Genomic DNA, 16316 nt, shown 5'->3' on the forward strand with positions numbered 1-16316 from the left:
ATTTGCAAGTTTTACATACTCTTATCGAGGAGTCATTCCCACCAACTAATGTCTTTTACCATATTTGAGTCAGACTTTCTGCGTGAATTTAACTCTGCATGAATGGCTCCTGTATATCTGATTAACTCTAACATTACACTGACCTTGGGACAGTCTTCACCAGCATAACCAGCTCTCACAGTATAGGATCCAATGTCAAAAACAAGGGCTCCAACTTCATCTGGAAAGATGAAAAGATATCTAACATTAACAACTTACAAGTACCATATGAAAATTAAGGAGTACTTAATGTGCTTATATTCATGTTACTACTACTTTGAACCTAGTTTTAAATAGCCTTAAAGACTTATTTAATTAAAATATAGCAAGTCAAATATAGTGTATTAGTAGAGGTTCAATCAGCAAAGAGCCGATATGCTAAAATTAGGTAATTTAAGGAGAGTTTTTCTCCAAGCCAGGCTTCAGGAATACGTGAACTGTGAACTTCCAGATGTTCAAGCTGGTTTTAGAAAAGGCAGAAGAACCAGAGATCAAATTGCCAACATCCACTGGATCATGGAAAAAGCAAGAGAGTTCCAAAAAAACATCTATTTCTGCTTTATTGACTATGACAAAGCCTTTGACTGTGTGGATCAAAATAAACTGTGGACAATTGTGAAAGAGATGGGAATACCAGACCACCTGACCTGCCTCTTGAGAAAACTATATGCAGGTCAGGAAACAAGAGTTAGAACTGGACATGGAACAACAGACTGGTTCCAAATAGGAAAAGGAGTACGTCCAGACTGTATATTGTCACCCTGCTTATTTAACTTCTATGCAGAGTACATCATGAGAAACGCTGGGCTGGAAGAAGCATAGGCTGAAATCAAGATTGCCAGGAGAAATATCAATAACCTCAGATATGCAGATGACACCAGCCTTATGGCAGAAAGTGAAGAGGAACTAAAAAGCCTCTTGATGAAAGTGAAAGTGGAGAGTGAAAAAGTTGGCTTAAAGCTCAACATTCAGAAAATGAAGATCATGGCATCCAGTCCCATCACTCCATGGGAAATAGATGGGGAAACAGTGGAAACAGTGTCAGACTTTATTTTCTGGGCTCCAAAATCACTGCAGATGGTAATTGCAGCCATGATATTAAAAGACGCTTATTCCCTGGAAGGAAAGTTATGACCAACCTAGATAGCATATTCAAAAGCAGAGACATTACTTTGCCAACTAAGGCCCGTCTAGTCAAGGCTATGGTTTTTCCAGTGGTCATGTATGGATGTGAGAGTTGGACTGTGAAGAAAGCTGAGTGCCGAAGAATTGACTCTTTTGAACTGTGGTGTTGGAGAAGACTCTTGAGAGTCCCTTGGACTGCAAGGAGATCCAACCAGTCTATTCTAAAGGAGATCACCCCTGGGTGTTTTTTGGAAGGAATGATGCTAAAGCTGAAACTCCAGTACTTTGGCCACCTCATACGAAGAGTTGACTCATTGGAAAAGACTCTGATGCTGGGAGGAATTGGGGGCAGGAGGAAAAGGAGATGACAGAGGATGAGATGGCTGGATGGCATCACCGACTTGATGGAGGTGAGTCTGAGTGAACTCCGGGAGTTGGTGATAGACAGGGAGGCCTGGTGTGCTGCAATTCATGGGGTCACAAAGAGTTGGACACGACTGAGCGACTGAACTGAACTGAACTAAAGGAGAGTTTACTTATTATAGGGTCTACTTACAAAGATACAAGAACAATACAGGAAAACCAGAAAGGACAGTATGATATTCTAGGACGAGTGATAACAGAAATCTGTTGCCACACTTAGAACTGAAGAAACACAAGGGAAGAACTGTTACTAGTACCGGGAGAGAGACCTGTGTTGGGAGGGTACCTGACAGGAGCTGCGATCTTCAGTTGAGGATGGAGTCAGCCTAACACATCTGCCAACCTCTCCCCACTGGCTAGGGTGATCATATCATTTCTCATCCAAACAGAGCTACTTCTAAACGTGATAGAAGCCGCTGTAAATAATCAAACCAGGACAAGAGGCACAAAGCAGGAAGCCCCATGACCGTGTGTGTGCTTAGCTGCTCAGTCATGTCCGCCTCTGTGCAACACCATGGACTGTAGCCCACCAGGCCTCTCTGTACCACGGGCCAAACCAAAGGTTAATAGTCCACAGATAGTCTACCAGGGTCAACCTTTAAGGGACAGAGCGGGCAGACATAGGAGTAAAGTGGATCTGGAAGGGCCAAGGAGAGGTATCCAGTACACAGAGGTACACCATTTTTTTCATACATTAAACAACATTATATTTCATGGAATTTGGGAAGAAACTTAGCAAAACCCCAAGAAAAATAAGGAACCAGAGGTAAGGTATAATGTTATAAGGTATAACGTGGGCCAGGTAAAAATCATTAAAATGAAGGTACCAAAGTTTACACATTTCACAGATTTGTAGGAGATAAAAGTTTAATGCTGAGAGAGAAAGCTGTCTTTTTTTTCATATTCAAATTCAGAGAAAAGCCTCTAAGTATACTTTAAAAATGTGTGTGCATACATGCGTGCTCAATCACTTCAGTCATGTTTGATTCTCTGCAACCCTATGGATTGGAACCGGTCAGGCTCCTCTGTCTATGGGATTCTCCAGGCCAGAATACAGGAGTAGGTTGCCATTTCCTTCTCCAGGGAATCTTCCCCACCCAGGGATCCAATCTCCTGCACTGCAGGTGGGTTCTATACCACTAAGCCACCAGAGAAGCGCCATACTTTAAAAATACTTCACTCAAAACAGCACACTTCCTAAAAGAAAGCACTTGGGTTTTCTAGGTATTGATTTTTGAAAGAAGCAATTTTTCAATGAATTATTAAAAATAAATATTGCTTAGCTCGATTAAATTGACAAGGTCAAGTCTGGTAAGACCAAGTATTGTCAAAGAAGTAGAAAAAAAGAAGCTCTTACATATTTGCCAGCAAAAGTTATAAACTGATACAAACACTCTGGGGAATTTAGTCATATCTACTAAAGTTGAAAATGTGCATACATAGCAATTACACTTATTATCTTCTCTAGAGAAACTCTCTCATGTATATCACGAGCAGACATGTACAGGAACCCTCACTAGCTATATATGTGACCTCAGGTGACTTACTAACCTCTCTGCCTCAGTTTCCTCATACGTAAAATGTGTGCTAACAGTTCCTATCTCAGTGGATGCTCGAGTATGGAAGCACTTAGGACAATGCCTGGTACCTAATAAGCACATAAGTGTACTGGGATAATAATTATCATCACACTGCTTGCCGCAGGAAAAGGTAGATTAAACAGTCTCTCAGCAGGGAAGTAAACTACAGCTTATTCATACAGTGAAATATTTACTATTGCTAGACAGCAGTTAAAAGTGAATAGTCCAGATCTGCATGTATCAACATGGATAAATCTCAAAAGAATTACTTTAAAAACCTAGTTACTATGCACACATATTTTAATACTATTTAATTCATTATGGATTCATACACATTTAATGAAAGTATAAAAATATGTATAGGGTTGGGGAATATTACATCCCAACTTCAGCTTACTGGTTACCTCTAAGGAAGCAGAGAGGAGGAATCTATACCAACAACATCTTATTTCATAAAATATCTGAGACAAATATGACAAAATATTACATTTATTTAATCTCAGCAGTGAATACAGAAGTATCACATACAAACTTACATAAATTTTATTTTTAATATTAAGTATTCAAAAACTAAAATAATAAGTTTTAAAATAAAGATTATTACACTGCAATGATCACAGTTGAGAGATGGTTTCTTTACAGCACAGTAACCTCATTTTTGTTGAAATAAAATGAAGAGGCACTTATGTTTATTTCTAATTTGAAAGCAATCTTCTGCATTTGTTACATTTCCCAAAGTAATCAACTTTTCTCTACATAATCTCTGATTCAAATTATTTTGTCTTAAAGAAAAGGCCCTTAAAAGCAGTACACTGGAATTATTTTCACCACAGCATGTAAACTTAAGTATAAAGTAGGTAAAGCAGTATTCCAATGAACATGAATTGGTAAACTCTAAGACTTTAATTAACCAGAATACTCTTGGGTAAAGAAATATCCTAATTAAATGAATTAATCGCTTGGTTAACCAAAACTTTCTACTCCTGCTCTCAAGGATTAACCTTTTACCTTGCACCAGGGCTTTTAACCTTTTCTGTGTCATGGACCCTTGGACAATGAGAGAGGCTGAACTGTTTCATCCTAAAATTCATATGCTTAAGTCCTGCTGTTTTTCAGTCATATGGGCTGCAGCATGCCAGGCTTCCCTGTCCTTCACTATCTCCCAGGTTTGCTCAAACTCATGTCCTTCGAGTCGGTGATGCCATCCAATCATCTCATCCTCTGTCACCCCCTTCTCCTCCTGCCTTCAAGCTTTCCCAGCATCAAGGTCTTTTCCAATGAGTCAGCTCTTCACATCAGGTGGTCAAAGTATTGGAGTTTCAGCTTCAGCATCAGTCCTTCCAATGAACATTCAGGATGGATTTCCTCTAGGATGGACTGATTTGATCTCCTTGCTGTCCAAGGGACTCTCAAGAGTCTTCAACTCCACAATATGAAAGCATCAATTCTTTGGCGCTCAGTCTTCTTCATCAAAGATCCAACTCTCACATCCGTACATGACTACTGGAAAAACCATAGCTTTGACTATACGGACCTTTGTCAGCCAAGTGATGTCTCTGTTTTTTAATATGCTATCTAGGTTTGTCACAGCTTTTCTTCGAAGAAGCAAGCATCTTTTAATGTTGTGGGTGCAGTCAACATCTGCAGTGATTTTGGAGTCTTAACCCCAAGTAACTGAATGTTTGGAGATAAGGTATTTAAAGAGATGACTAAGTTAAAATGAGATCATTAGGGTAGACTCTAATCCAGTATGACTAATATCCTCACAAGAAGAAGAAACCTGGACACGTATATGTACAGAGGGAGGACCATGCGAAGACGCCAGGAATGGCCACTGTAAGCCAAGGAGAAAGGTCGACAAGGAAAATAACCCTGGCAACACCTGATCTCAGACTTGTACCCGAAAAAACTGTGAAAAAATTAATTTTTGTTGTTTAAGTCACTCATTCTTTGTTATGGCAGCAAACTAATACACACAGCTCAGGACACTTATGTCTTCTTAGAATGTTCTCAGATAGACTATTAAAAAAAAAAAAAGATGAATATAGATAGTTATAACCATCGACTCCTTAGGGAGGGCAAGGACCCCCTATCAGGAGCCCCTCCTCTAACTCGGCCTTTGTAATCTGCTCCACTCCTACAGCCTCAACTTCTACCTAGTGATGCTTCCAATCTCAAATTTACCCCTCAAGCCCTCACACCTTCACCTAATCCATATCTCAAACTTCTTACTGTACATTACTTCCATCTGATGTCCCTTGGGTCCCTCAAATTCAACATACCTGAAGTATTGTCTCCTTTCCCCCACCCTGCCTAATCTAATCTCAGCAGTGCTTATCACAGTTAGTGGTCCCAGTCATCAGAGGCAACAACTTTACTGAACACCTTCTTATTTCATATCCCTCATCCAGTTCCAGAGAAGGCAATGGCACCCCACTCCAGTACTCTTGCCTGGAAAATCCCATGGATGGAGGAGCCTGGTAGGCTGTAGTCCATGGGGTTGCTAAGAGTCAGACACGACTGAGCAACTTCCCTTTCACTTTTCACTTTCATGCATTGGAGAAGGAAATGGCAACCCACTCCAGTGTTCTTGCCTTGAGAATCCAGGGACAGGGGAGCCTGGTGGGCTGCCGTCTATGGGGTCGCACAGAGTCGGACACAACTAAAGCAACACAGCAGCAGCAGCATCCAATTCTGCCAATGATTTCTGCTAAACATTTTTCAAATCCCTTCTTCTTTAATGCCATTGCCACTGCCTGGGTCAAGTTCTTATTGCAACTGGGAATTACCATAATTCCCTATGGTACTGTGCTTCCATCTTTACCTTCTGGATCCACCTTTCCTTTCAAAACTGTAACTCTGAACATTTTGGTATATAAACCCTTCAATGAAAAGAAAGGGGAGAATCATGCAGTGCTTTATCATCATCTGCAAGATAAAATTCAAATCATTCCACCCAAGTGATATACAAGACCTAGCATAATCTGGCAGCAGTCTCTCCTCCCACTTTATATACCTGCATTACTGAAGATTATGTTGTCTCCTAAACACACCATTTACTCCTCATATGCTGTCCCTCTCTATTCCTCTTTCATCATCCTCATAACCTCCCTTGTAAGGTCCCTTGACTCCTCCACATTAAGAACTTTCTACTCTGTGTTATCTTTGTACCTGCTATATACTGTCATTACTGAACATACTCCACTGAATTAGTCAATATCCTTTATCATCAATAAAAGACTTTTCAAGTACCACTAAGAAAAAAAACATGCTGCCAATTAAACTCTGCCATGCCACCAATATTATTCCAACTTCAGCTCTTTAAATGTATGCGGGGTGGGGTGGTTGTACAACTAAAACTACATGAAATACAGTGTCTGTTTATTTGACTGAGTTACCTATAAGACTTCGAGCTTCTTGAAGACAGAAGCTATACTCTGCATACAACAAGCACTCAAAAAATTTTTGTGAAAAGAAAAATCTAACAAGTCAGTTATACCTGTCTTTAGGGAAAGGAGTACATCAAGGCTGTATATTATCACCCTGCTTATTTAACTTATATGCAGAGTACATCATGAGAAATGCTGGGCTGGATGAAGCACAAGCTAGAATCAAGATTCCAGGCAGAAATATCAATAACCTCAGATATGCAGATGACACCACCCTTATGGCAGAAAGTGAAAAACTAAAGAGACTCTTGAAAGTGAAAGAGGAGAGTGAAAAAGTTGGCTTAAAACTCAACATTCGGAAAACTAAGATCATGGCATCCGGTCCCATCACTTCATGGCAAATAGATGGAGAAACAGTGGAAACAGTGACACACTTCATTTTTTTTTGGCTCCAAAATCACTGCAGATAGTGTCTGTAGCCATGAAATTAAAAGATGCTTATTCCTTGGAAGAAAAGTTATGACCAACCTAGACAGCATATTAAAAAGCAGAGACATTATTTTGCCAACAAAGTATGGTTTTTCACATCACTTCCATGGATGTGAGAGCTGAACTATAAAGAAGGCTGAGCGCCAAAGAACTGATGCTTTTGAACTGTGGTGTTGGAGAAGACTTTTGAGAGTCCATTGGACTGAAAGGAGATCCAACCAGTCCATCCTAAAGGAAATCTGTCCTGAATGTTCACTGGAAGGACTGATGCTGAAGCTGAAACTCCAATACTTTGACCACCTGATGCGAAGAACTGACTCATTGGAAAAGACCCTGATGCTGGGAAAGATCGAAGGAAGGAGGAGAAGGGGACGACAGAGGATGAGATGATCGGATGGCATCACTGACTCGATGGACATGAGTTTGAGCAAGCTCCGGAAGTTGGTGATGGATAGGGAAGCCTGGTGTGCTGCATTCCATGGGATGGCAAAGAGTCGGACATGACTGAGCAACTGAACTTAACTGAATTAGTGTGGTAAACTGGACATAGTAGAATTTTAATTTGAGGAAGACTCTCTTGATTCTTGGAAATTTTCCATATGTTCATTTTCCAGTAAGTCTATTTCCTGTAGTTCTAATAAGTCTATCAGTTATGTCTATTCTGTAATCCTGTATAGGTCTATTGTTCTGTTAAAAACTAAGGCTTCCTTCACGGTTCAGTGGTAAAGAATCTGCCTGCCAATGCAGAAGACTTGGGTTTGATCCTTGGGTCAGGAAGATCCCCTAGAGAAGGAAATGGCAATCCATTCCAGTACTCTTGCCTGGAAAAATCCCATGGACAGAGAAACCTGGTGGGCTACAGTCCATGGAGTCACAAAGAAATGGACACGACTGAGCACACACACATTTTATTCCTGAGTAAATGGCTTCCAAGTTTAGGGGTGAAGTGATATTTCTGAGAAAACATGGAGCAATGAGGGCCATTTGCTAACCTGGTCTTAAAAACATTCCAACACGATACTGGAAGCTAATGACTGCGAGGAGGTGAGGTTGTTTTACTTTTTTGTTTGGACAAGGGTGCCCCAATTCACAGGGAAGATGATTTTGAGAAATTTTTAAGATTAGAGATGGGGAGGGGGGCGGTGGAGTGATAAAGCAATGAAGTATCAAAGATGGACCTGTAGTATACCTGTTTATTTCTGTCAAGGAAAGGAGACTGAAGCAGAGGAGTACCATATAAGACAGACACAGGAGCAATGAGTAGGCCCAGAAACCAATTATGGCAAGTATGAAAATCTGGATGAACTGTGCATTATATCTAAAGCTGAGTGTTAGATCTGATCAGAAATAAACACTGGAATAAGAGAGCTACCAATTTTAAAAATTAAACTACAAACATTCATTTTATAAGCAAGTTTAAGTTAAAAATACAGTTTACTAAGTTAATTACACACAAAATGTGGGTGGGAGGTTTCGTTGCCTTTCACAGTAAACCTTTTGGAAAATGTGACCCACTATAAATACTGGTCATACAGTAGTAGCTCAAACACAAAATCATACACTTATTTTTGTCAGTTTTAAATACTTTATATGTGAAACAGGCTTTAAGATATACTCCTCTACATGAACAAAGGGACGTTTATTCTGAATATCTAAATCATACATGAATATGCTATGGTTATATACTTGAAAAATGACTTAAAATTTTTTTAATGAGAAAAGGTTTTACTGAAATGCCTTTTCTTTATCCCAGAAGTTCCTGCTGCCCATTTGCTAGAAAGTTAAAGATGATGCTGTGAAAGTGCTGCACTCAATATGCCAGCAAATTTGGAAAACTCAGCAGTGGCCACAGGACTGGAAAAGGTCAGTTTTCATTCCAATCCCAGAGAAAGGCAATGCCAAAGAATGCTCAAACTACCACACAATTGCACTCATCTCACACATTGGTAAAGTAATGCTCAAAATTCTCCAAGCCAGGCTTCAGCAATATGTGAACCGTGAACTTCCAGATGCTCAAGCTGGTTTTAGAAAAGGCAGAGGAACCAGAGATCAAATTGCCAACATCCACTGGATCATGGAAAAAGCAAGAGAGTTCCAGAAAAACATCTATTTCTGCTTTATTGACTATGACAAAGCCTTTGACTGTGTGGATCACAATAAACTGTGGAAAATTCTGAAAGAGATGGGAATACCAGACCACCTGATCTGCCTCTTGAGAAATGTGTATGCAGGTCAGGAAGCAACAGTTAGAACTGGACATGGAACAACAGACTGGTTCCAAATAGGAAAAGGAGTTCGTCAAGGCTGTATATTGTCACCCTGTTTATTTAACTTATATGCAGAGTACATCATGAGAAACACTGGACTGGAAGAAACACAAGCTGAAATCAAGATTGCCGGGAGATAATATCAATAACCTCAGATATGCAGATGACACCACCCTTATGGCAGAAAGTGAAGAGAACTAAAAAGCCTCTTGATGAAAGTGAAAGTGGAGAGTGAAAAAGTTGGCTTAAAGCTCAACATTCAGAAAATGAAGATCATGGCATCCGGTCCCACCACTTCATGGGAAATAGATGGGGAAATAGTGGAAACAGTGTCAGACTTTATTTTTCTGGGCTTCAAAATCACTACAGATGGTGACTACAGCCATGAAATTAAAAGACGCTTACTCCTTGGAAGGAAAGTTATGACCAACCTAGATAGCATATTCAAAAGCAGAGACATTACTTTGCCAACAAAGGTTCGTCTAGTCAAGGCTATGGTTTTTCCTGTGGTCATGTATGGATGTGAGAGTTGGACTATGAAGAAGGCTGAGCACCAAAGAATTGACTCTTTTGAACTGTGGTGTTGGAGAAGACTCTTGAGAGTCCCTTGGACTGCAAGGAGATCCAACCAGACCATTCTGAAGGAGATCAGTCCTGGGATTTCTTTGGAAGCAATGATGCTAAAGCTGAAACTCCAGTACTTTGGCCACCTCATGCGAAGAGTTGACTCATTGGAAAAGACTCTGATGCTGGGAGGGATTGGGAGCAGGAGGAGAAGGGGACGACAGAGGATGAGATGGCTGGATGGCATCACTGACTCGATGGACGTGAATCTCAGTGGTCTCCGGGAGTTGGTGATGGACAGGGAGGCCTGGCGTGCTGCAATTCGTGGGGTCGGGAAGAGTTGGACACGACTGAGTGACTGATCTGATCTAATCTATGTAACTCTAAGCTGGTTAATCTTTTCTATGCCTTATTTTCTTCTTTAATAATATGGGGAAAAGTAGAACCACCTCCCATGTCTGTTGTGGATTAACTGACAATGCATGTATTAAATACAATTCATTACAAGCCTCTGTCATGAAGAACAGTTCCTGGTACACAGGATGCACTCAATAAATGTTAACTGTTGGAATTATTAGTATCCATTTCTACCTTAGTCACATTAAACAATGCCTTGTAAGGGAATACTCGGTGGACAACCTTTAGGTCCTTGGATGAGTGAACCTGAGAGTCAAAACAATCAGCAGGGACTTCCCTAGTGGTCCAGTAATGAGGACTCTGTGGTTCCCATGCAGGGGGCTTGGTTCTGTCCCTGATCTGGGGACTAAGATCCCACAGGCTGCATGGTGAGGCCAAAAACAAAACAAAAAACAGAGTCTGCAGCCTCCATGAGCACGTATACTCAGCTTTTTTGTCAGAATTACATCTTCAGATGGGGAAAAAGTAAATCATGAAGATCCACTAGGCTTTCTCCAAAGTAAAAACGGAAAGCTGATTCTTACACTTCAGAAATCAAAACCAAAAACATATATGGAGAAGGAGAGGGTGAGGGCCAGCGTGTCACCTGAGCAGAAACTCAAGCTTCACTTCAAAACTACTAAAAACTTTGGAAAGTTTATTTTCATCTCCTACCTATAATATTCCATCCGTTCAGAAAACAGTATCCTTACTAAACACAATAACAAAAGCACGACTTTAGGTTTCTTTCTTCTCTAATTCATCAAACACAAAACATGAATCATATACATCAATGCTTCATCTAGGCAACTCGAAAAAACGGAGGCTCCAAATTCGGTAGATTTAGAGTGGGGCTTGCACTCCAGTGTTCTTGCCTGGAGAATCCCAGGGACGAGGGAGCCTGGTGGGCTGTCATCTATGGGGTCGCAGAGAGTCGGACGCGACTGAAGCGACTTAGCAGCAGCAGCAGAATGGGGCTTGAGATTTTACATTTCTAAAGAGCTTGCAGGTGCTGCTGCGGCTGCTGCTCCTTGGATCATACTTGTAGTAGTAAGTGTAGCATTACCCCCGTTTAATCTTCACAACCACCCCAATGGGTAGGAATTATTCTACAAACGACGAACCTGAAGTTGGCAAAAGTTAAGTAACTTACCGAAGGCCAATGAGCTTACTAAGTGGTGAGGCTGATATTACAACCCAGGCCCGTGATAATCTTTCACTACACCGGATCCCACCCATCTTTAAGCAACCTTAAATTGCATATATTCCTAAATTATGCCGGAGCAGAGTCGCCCACAAATAACTCCGGATCATCCACAGTCAACAAATAGGGAGAAGTTATTGAAAGGCGTGAGGCTGCGTGAGCGCGGACGGAGAAGGAGGCTGTGTCCTGAGTGGCCACGATTCCTCCAATCAGTTCTACTCCTCGCGGCTCGCTGTGCCACCTCCGAGACGCCGCGGAAACCCTCCAGCCACGCCGACGAACTGCTGGGACCTCCCAACTTTAAACGGACGCGCACACCGCGACAGAGCCGGCTGGGAGAGAGGTGACCCTGAGGCCAGTCACTCCAGCCGCGGCTCACCGGGCCCGCTGCCCGGCCAGCCCGGGACCGCGCGCAGCCCCAAAAGCCGGTTCCTCCGCGGCCCGAGGCTGGAAGGGGCCGTAGGGGGCGGCGACTCCAGGCGCCGGTAGCGATCGCCGAGCCGGGTGGGCTCCGGAGGCGGGCAGAGCGCGGGGCGGGGATAGGGCGGGGAGGCCGGGGTCCCCAGGGGGAGACCGGAAGGGCCGCCGGCAAGGGGAGGGCTGGGGGCGGCGGTTACAAACCCCACAAGCTAAAAAGGCGCGCTCTCCCGATCGACCGCACTCACCTCCCCCGTATACCCCGCCGCTCATGGTTGCTGTCGACGAGACTTCTACTCGTAAAGGCCACCTGGCGAAGTGACTGCAACGGCTGCGACTGCGGGTCTGCAGAAGCGCTAGCCCCCGACTCCCTTAACTTCCACCACCCCCCTCAGGCAACAAAGCGGCGGCCACACACACCCGGAGCGCAGTCACACTTGCTGTCTCCTTCTATCGGCCAATCACAAGAGGCCCGGCTGCACTTCAACCAATAAAAATAAGGCTGTGCCGCATCCTTGTCGCGGCACAGCCAGTTTAGCCAATCGAAGGCAGCCATAGGGGCGGGGAGAGAGGAAAGCGACGGAAGGAGGGAAGGAGTTGGGTTGCGGAACCGGGGAGGCGGGGCGTCTCTAGTGGGAGGGAAAGAGGGGCGGAGGGAGCTGGAAGGAGAGAAGGAAGGCTGGAGGCAAGAGTTGGGCTGGCTTAGGGTGTAGCGGGGCGCGGAGGAGAGGTGGGAATCCGGTAGAGCAAGATAAGCCTCTGAAAAAAAAGTCTGGAATTTGAGAAAGTGTCTCCACCAGGAGTACCCATGGTTTGGGCTTGTAGTGAATGAGGGTTGGTGGTTTTTTGTTTTTTTCCAGAAAAAGTATTTTCAACTAACTGAAAAACTTGAATGTTTTGCTCCACTTTGGGGTAGAGGGCATCAGTAAACCAGACAAACCGATAAGACCCTGAAATTTTAAAAGTGGTTACTAATAATTAAAAGGATATGATACAGTATCCCAGTTAACTTTAGTAGCGCTTTAAAATGTGTCATCAATTCCTTTTATCCTGTGAGGCAGGTGTAATGCAATGTAATCAGTCCTCACCTGAGCGAGCACCTAATCCTAAATACATCTCGGAACTGTCTGTTCTTAGTCCCCTGCGTCTACCAACCCAGTCAGATCACCGTTGTCCCTCCCCCAGGATTACTACAACAATTTGTCCCTTTGCCTTTTGGCAGGCAGCTTGATCTATCAGATCAGATCAGTCGCTCAGTCGTGTCCGACTCTTTGCGACCCATGAATCGCAGCACGCCAGGCCTCCCTGTCCCTCACCAACTCCCGGAGTTCACTCAGACTCTCGTCCATCGAGTCAGTGATGCCATCCAGCCATCTCATCCTCTGTCGTCCCCTTCTCCTCCTGCCCCCAATCCCTCCCAGCATCAGAGTCTTTTCCAATGAGTCTATAAAAACTCCCAAATCACGGTCATGTCACTGACTAAAACTCTTCAGATGGGTTGTAAATCCTTGAGGTTAATAGCCGTCCTTAAATTAGTTTGTCTAGAGTCTAGACATATAGGTAGTTTTTAACCTTAAGAACAATTGAATAACTATCAATCTCAGTGCCAGCAGAGTGGCAGAAAGTGATTATAGGATAGGGAACAAGGCTAGTGAGAAAACCCTTTACTATTCAGTTAGTATAATCTCGGTTGTTGTTTACTCACTAAGTTGTGTTTGACTCTTTGTAACTGCATGGACTGCTCGTACTAGGCTTCCCTGTCCCTCAGCATCTCCTAGAGTTTGCTCAAACTCATGTTCATCCAGTCAGTGAAGTGAAATGAAGTTGCTGAGTTGTGTCCGACTCTCTGCGACCCCATGGACTGTACCCTACCAGACTCCTCCGTCCATGGGATTTTCCAGGCAAGAGCACTGGAGTGGGTTGCCATTTCCTTCTCCATCACTAGATGGTGATGCCATCCAACCATCTCATTCTCTGGCCTTCCCTTCTCCTCCTGCCTTCAATCTTTCCTAGCACCAGGGTATCCCAATCATTTAGAAACATCGTTTACCCAATGAGATAACACATAAGTCAGCAAAGTATGGTCCCAGGACCAAATTACCCTGCCTTGTCTTTGTTTGTTTTAATGTTAATTTTAAAAAAATTTTAATTGAAATATAGTGGTTTGTAATGTGTCAGTTTCAGGTGTACAGCAAAGTGGTTCAGTTACATACACATATAAATATATATTCCTTTTTACATACTCTTCCATTATAAGTTATTACAAGATAATGACTATACTTTCCTGCAATCTGCTTTGTTTTTGTATGGCCAGTGCAGTGAGTTAAGAACAATTATTCCATTAACATTTAAAAAAATTAGTTTTAAGAAAAACATTTTGTGACATACAAAAATTATATGAAATTCACCTTTCTGTGATGATAAACCAAGTTTTACCGGAACACAGTGGAGCTTATTCATTTATGGCTGCTTTTGCTCTGTAAGGGCAGATTGAGTTTTACTACAGAGGCTGTGTGGCACACTAAGCTGGAGGGTATATTTACTATGGGATCCCTTACAGAAAGAGTTTACTGAGACAGTGCATGAAACACACATACCACATGCACCAGGTACTATGTGTTAACTGTGGTCCCTGTGACTACAGCTCTCACTGTGGATACATAGAAAACCCCCCAAATAATTTCATTTTGGATCAAACTCAGGTCTCCTGCACTGCAGGCAGACTCTACCATCTAAGCCACCGGGGACTTCCTATTTCCACTCTATGTTTTTATATTGTGTTAGACTAATAAATGGCACCCCACTCCAGTACCTCTTGCCTGAAAAATCCCATGGACGGAGGAGCCTGGTAGGCTGCAGTCCATGGGGTCACTAAGAGTCGGACACGACTAGGCGACTTCACTTTCACTTTTCACTTTCATGCATTGGAGAAGGAAATGGCAACCCACTCCAGTGTTCTTGCCTGGAGAATCCCAGGGACGGGGGAGCCTGGTGGGCTGCCGTCTATGGGGTCGCACAGAGTCGGACACGACTGAAGTGACTTAGCATAGCATAGACTAATAAAGCTAATGAGTTGTAAAAATGAATAAAATATAAAAACTATTCCTTTGGTAGTTAAATATTGAAGAGATACTATATGTGTTTATCAGTTCAGTTCAGTCGATCAGTCGTGTCCGACTCTTTTCCACCCCATGAATCGCAGCACGCCAGGCCTCCCTGTCCATCACCAACTCCCGGAGTTCACTCAGACTCACCTCCATCGAGTCGATGATGCCATCCAGCCATCTCATCCTCTGTCGTCCCCTTCTCCTCCTGCCCCCAATCCCTCCCAGCATCAGAGTCTTTTCCAATGAGTCAACTCTTCTTATGAGGTAGCCAAAGTATTGGAGTTTCAGCTTTAGCATCAGTCCTTCCAATGAACACCCAGGACTGGTCTCCTTTAGGATGGACTGGTTGGATCTCCTTGCAGTCCAAGGGACTCTCAAGAGTCTTCTCCAACACCACAGTTCAAAAGCATCAATTCTTCGGCACTCAGCTTTCTTCACAGTCCAACTCTCACATCCATACATGACCACAGGAAAAACCACAGCCTTGACTAGATGGACCTTTGTTGGCAAAGTAATGTCTCTGCTTTTGAATATGCTATCTAGGTTGGTCATAACTTTCCTTCCAAGGAGTAAGTTTCTTTTGATTTCATGGCTGCAGTCACCATCTGCAGTGATTTTGGAGCCCAAAAAGATAAAGTCTGACACTGTTTCCACTGTATTTATAGTGCACAATAATCCATTTTTATCAATTTACCATTTAAATGAAGAGTAATTCATATAGCGCAATATCAATAGATTATACTGATACCTCAATATTGTCTCTAACATTTCCCATGGAATTAAGATACCATCTGGGTTGAAAAAGACTGAAATATTTGTCCCATTAGTTGAGAGTCCATCAGAAAACAAGAGTTCTTCAGGGTTACAAAGGACCACATGGCTAGCCTCCAGGGAGGCTTGAGATTCAGTTTCTGTCTCCTTCTACAGATAACACACCGGAGTGCTGGGGACTCTTCAATCTGACAGCACAAAGAGATTGCTTGAGAAAATACTGAAAAGTCACAGTTAGATGTTTTTACTTAAAGTGAGGGTTCTGCTTCATTTGTTAATTTGGAAAGTTATTGGAAAACAGATAAAAGCAGGGACCAGCCAACATGTTATGGTAACTTTAAATGGACTGTAATCTATGAAAATTTTTTGAATCACTGTGTTGAACATCTGAAGCTAATATAATATTGTAAATCAATTATACTTCATTTTAAAAGAACCAGATCATTTGTAATTTCAGGTCAGCTTATTCTCTTAATGTATCAGTGGAGACACATTGTTTTATAAAATACATGAATACACTTCCAATGAAATGAACTTAAGAATAT

General features: G+C 42.5%; 1 protein-coding gene across 1 annotated transcript in view; it reads right to left on the bottom strand.

The window, feature by feature from the left end:
• Nucleotides 1-12328, bottom strand: part of ACTL6A (actin like 6A) — a 31372-nt gene extending 19044 nt beyond the window's left edge. The window contains exons 1-2 of the mRNA XM_005892501.3: nucleotides 12142-12328; nucleotides 144-220 (exon numbers count right to left, since the gene is read on the bottom strand). Of these exons, the coding sequence (XP_005892563.1) occupies nucleotides 144-220; nucleotides 12142-12166 (102 nt within the window). The 5' untranslated portion in view covers nucleotides 12167-12328. The remainder of the gene's footprint in view (nucleotides 1-143; nucleotides 221-12141) is intronic.
• Nucleotides 12329-16316: the final 3988 nt, after the last annotated feature.

This window comes from Bos mutus, chromosome 1, assembly GCF_027580195.1.
Source record: "Bos mutus isolate GX-2022 chromosome 1, NWIPB_WYAK_1.1, whole genome shotgun sequence".
NCBI classification, from domain to species: Eukaryota; Metazoa; Chordata; class Mammalia; order Artiodactyla; family Bovidae; genus Bos; species Bos mutus.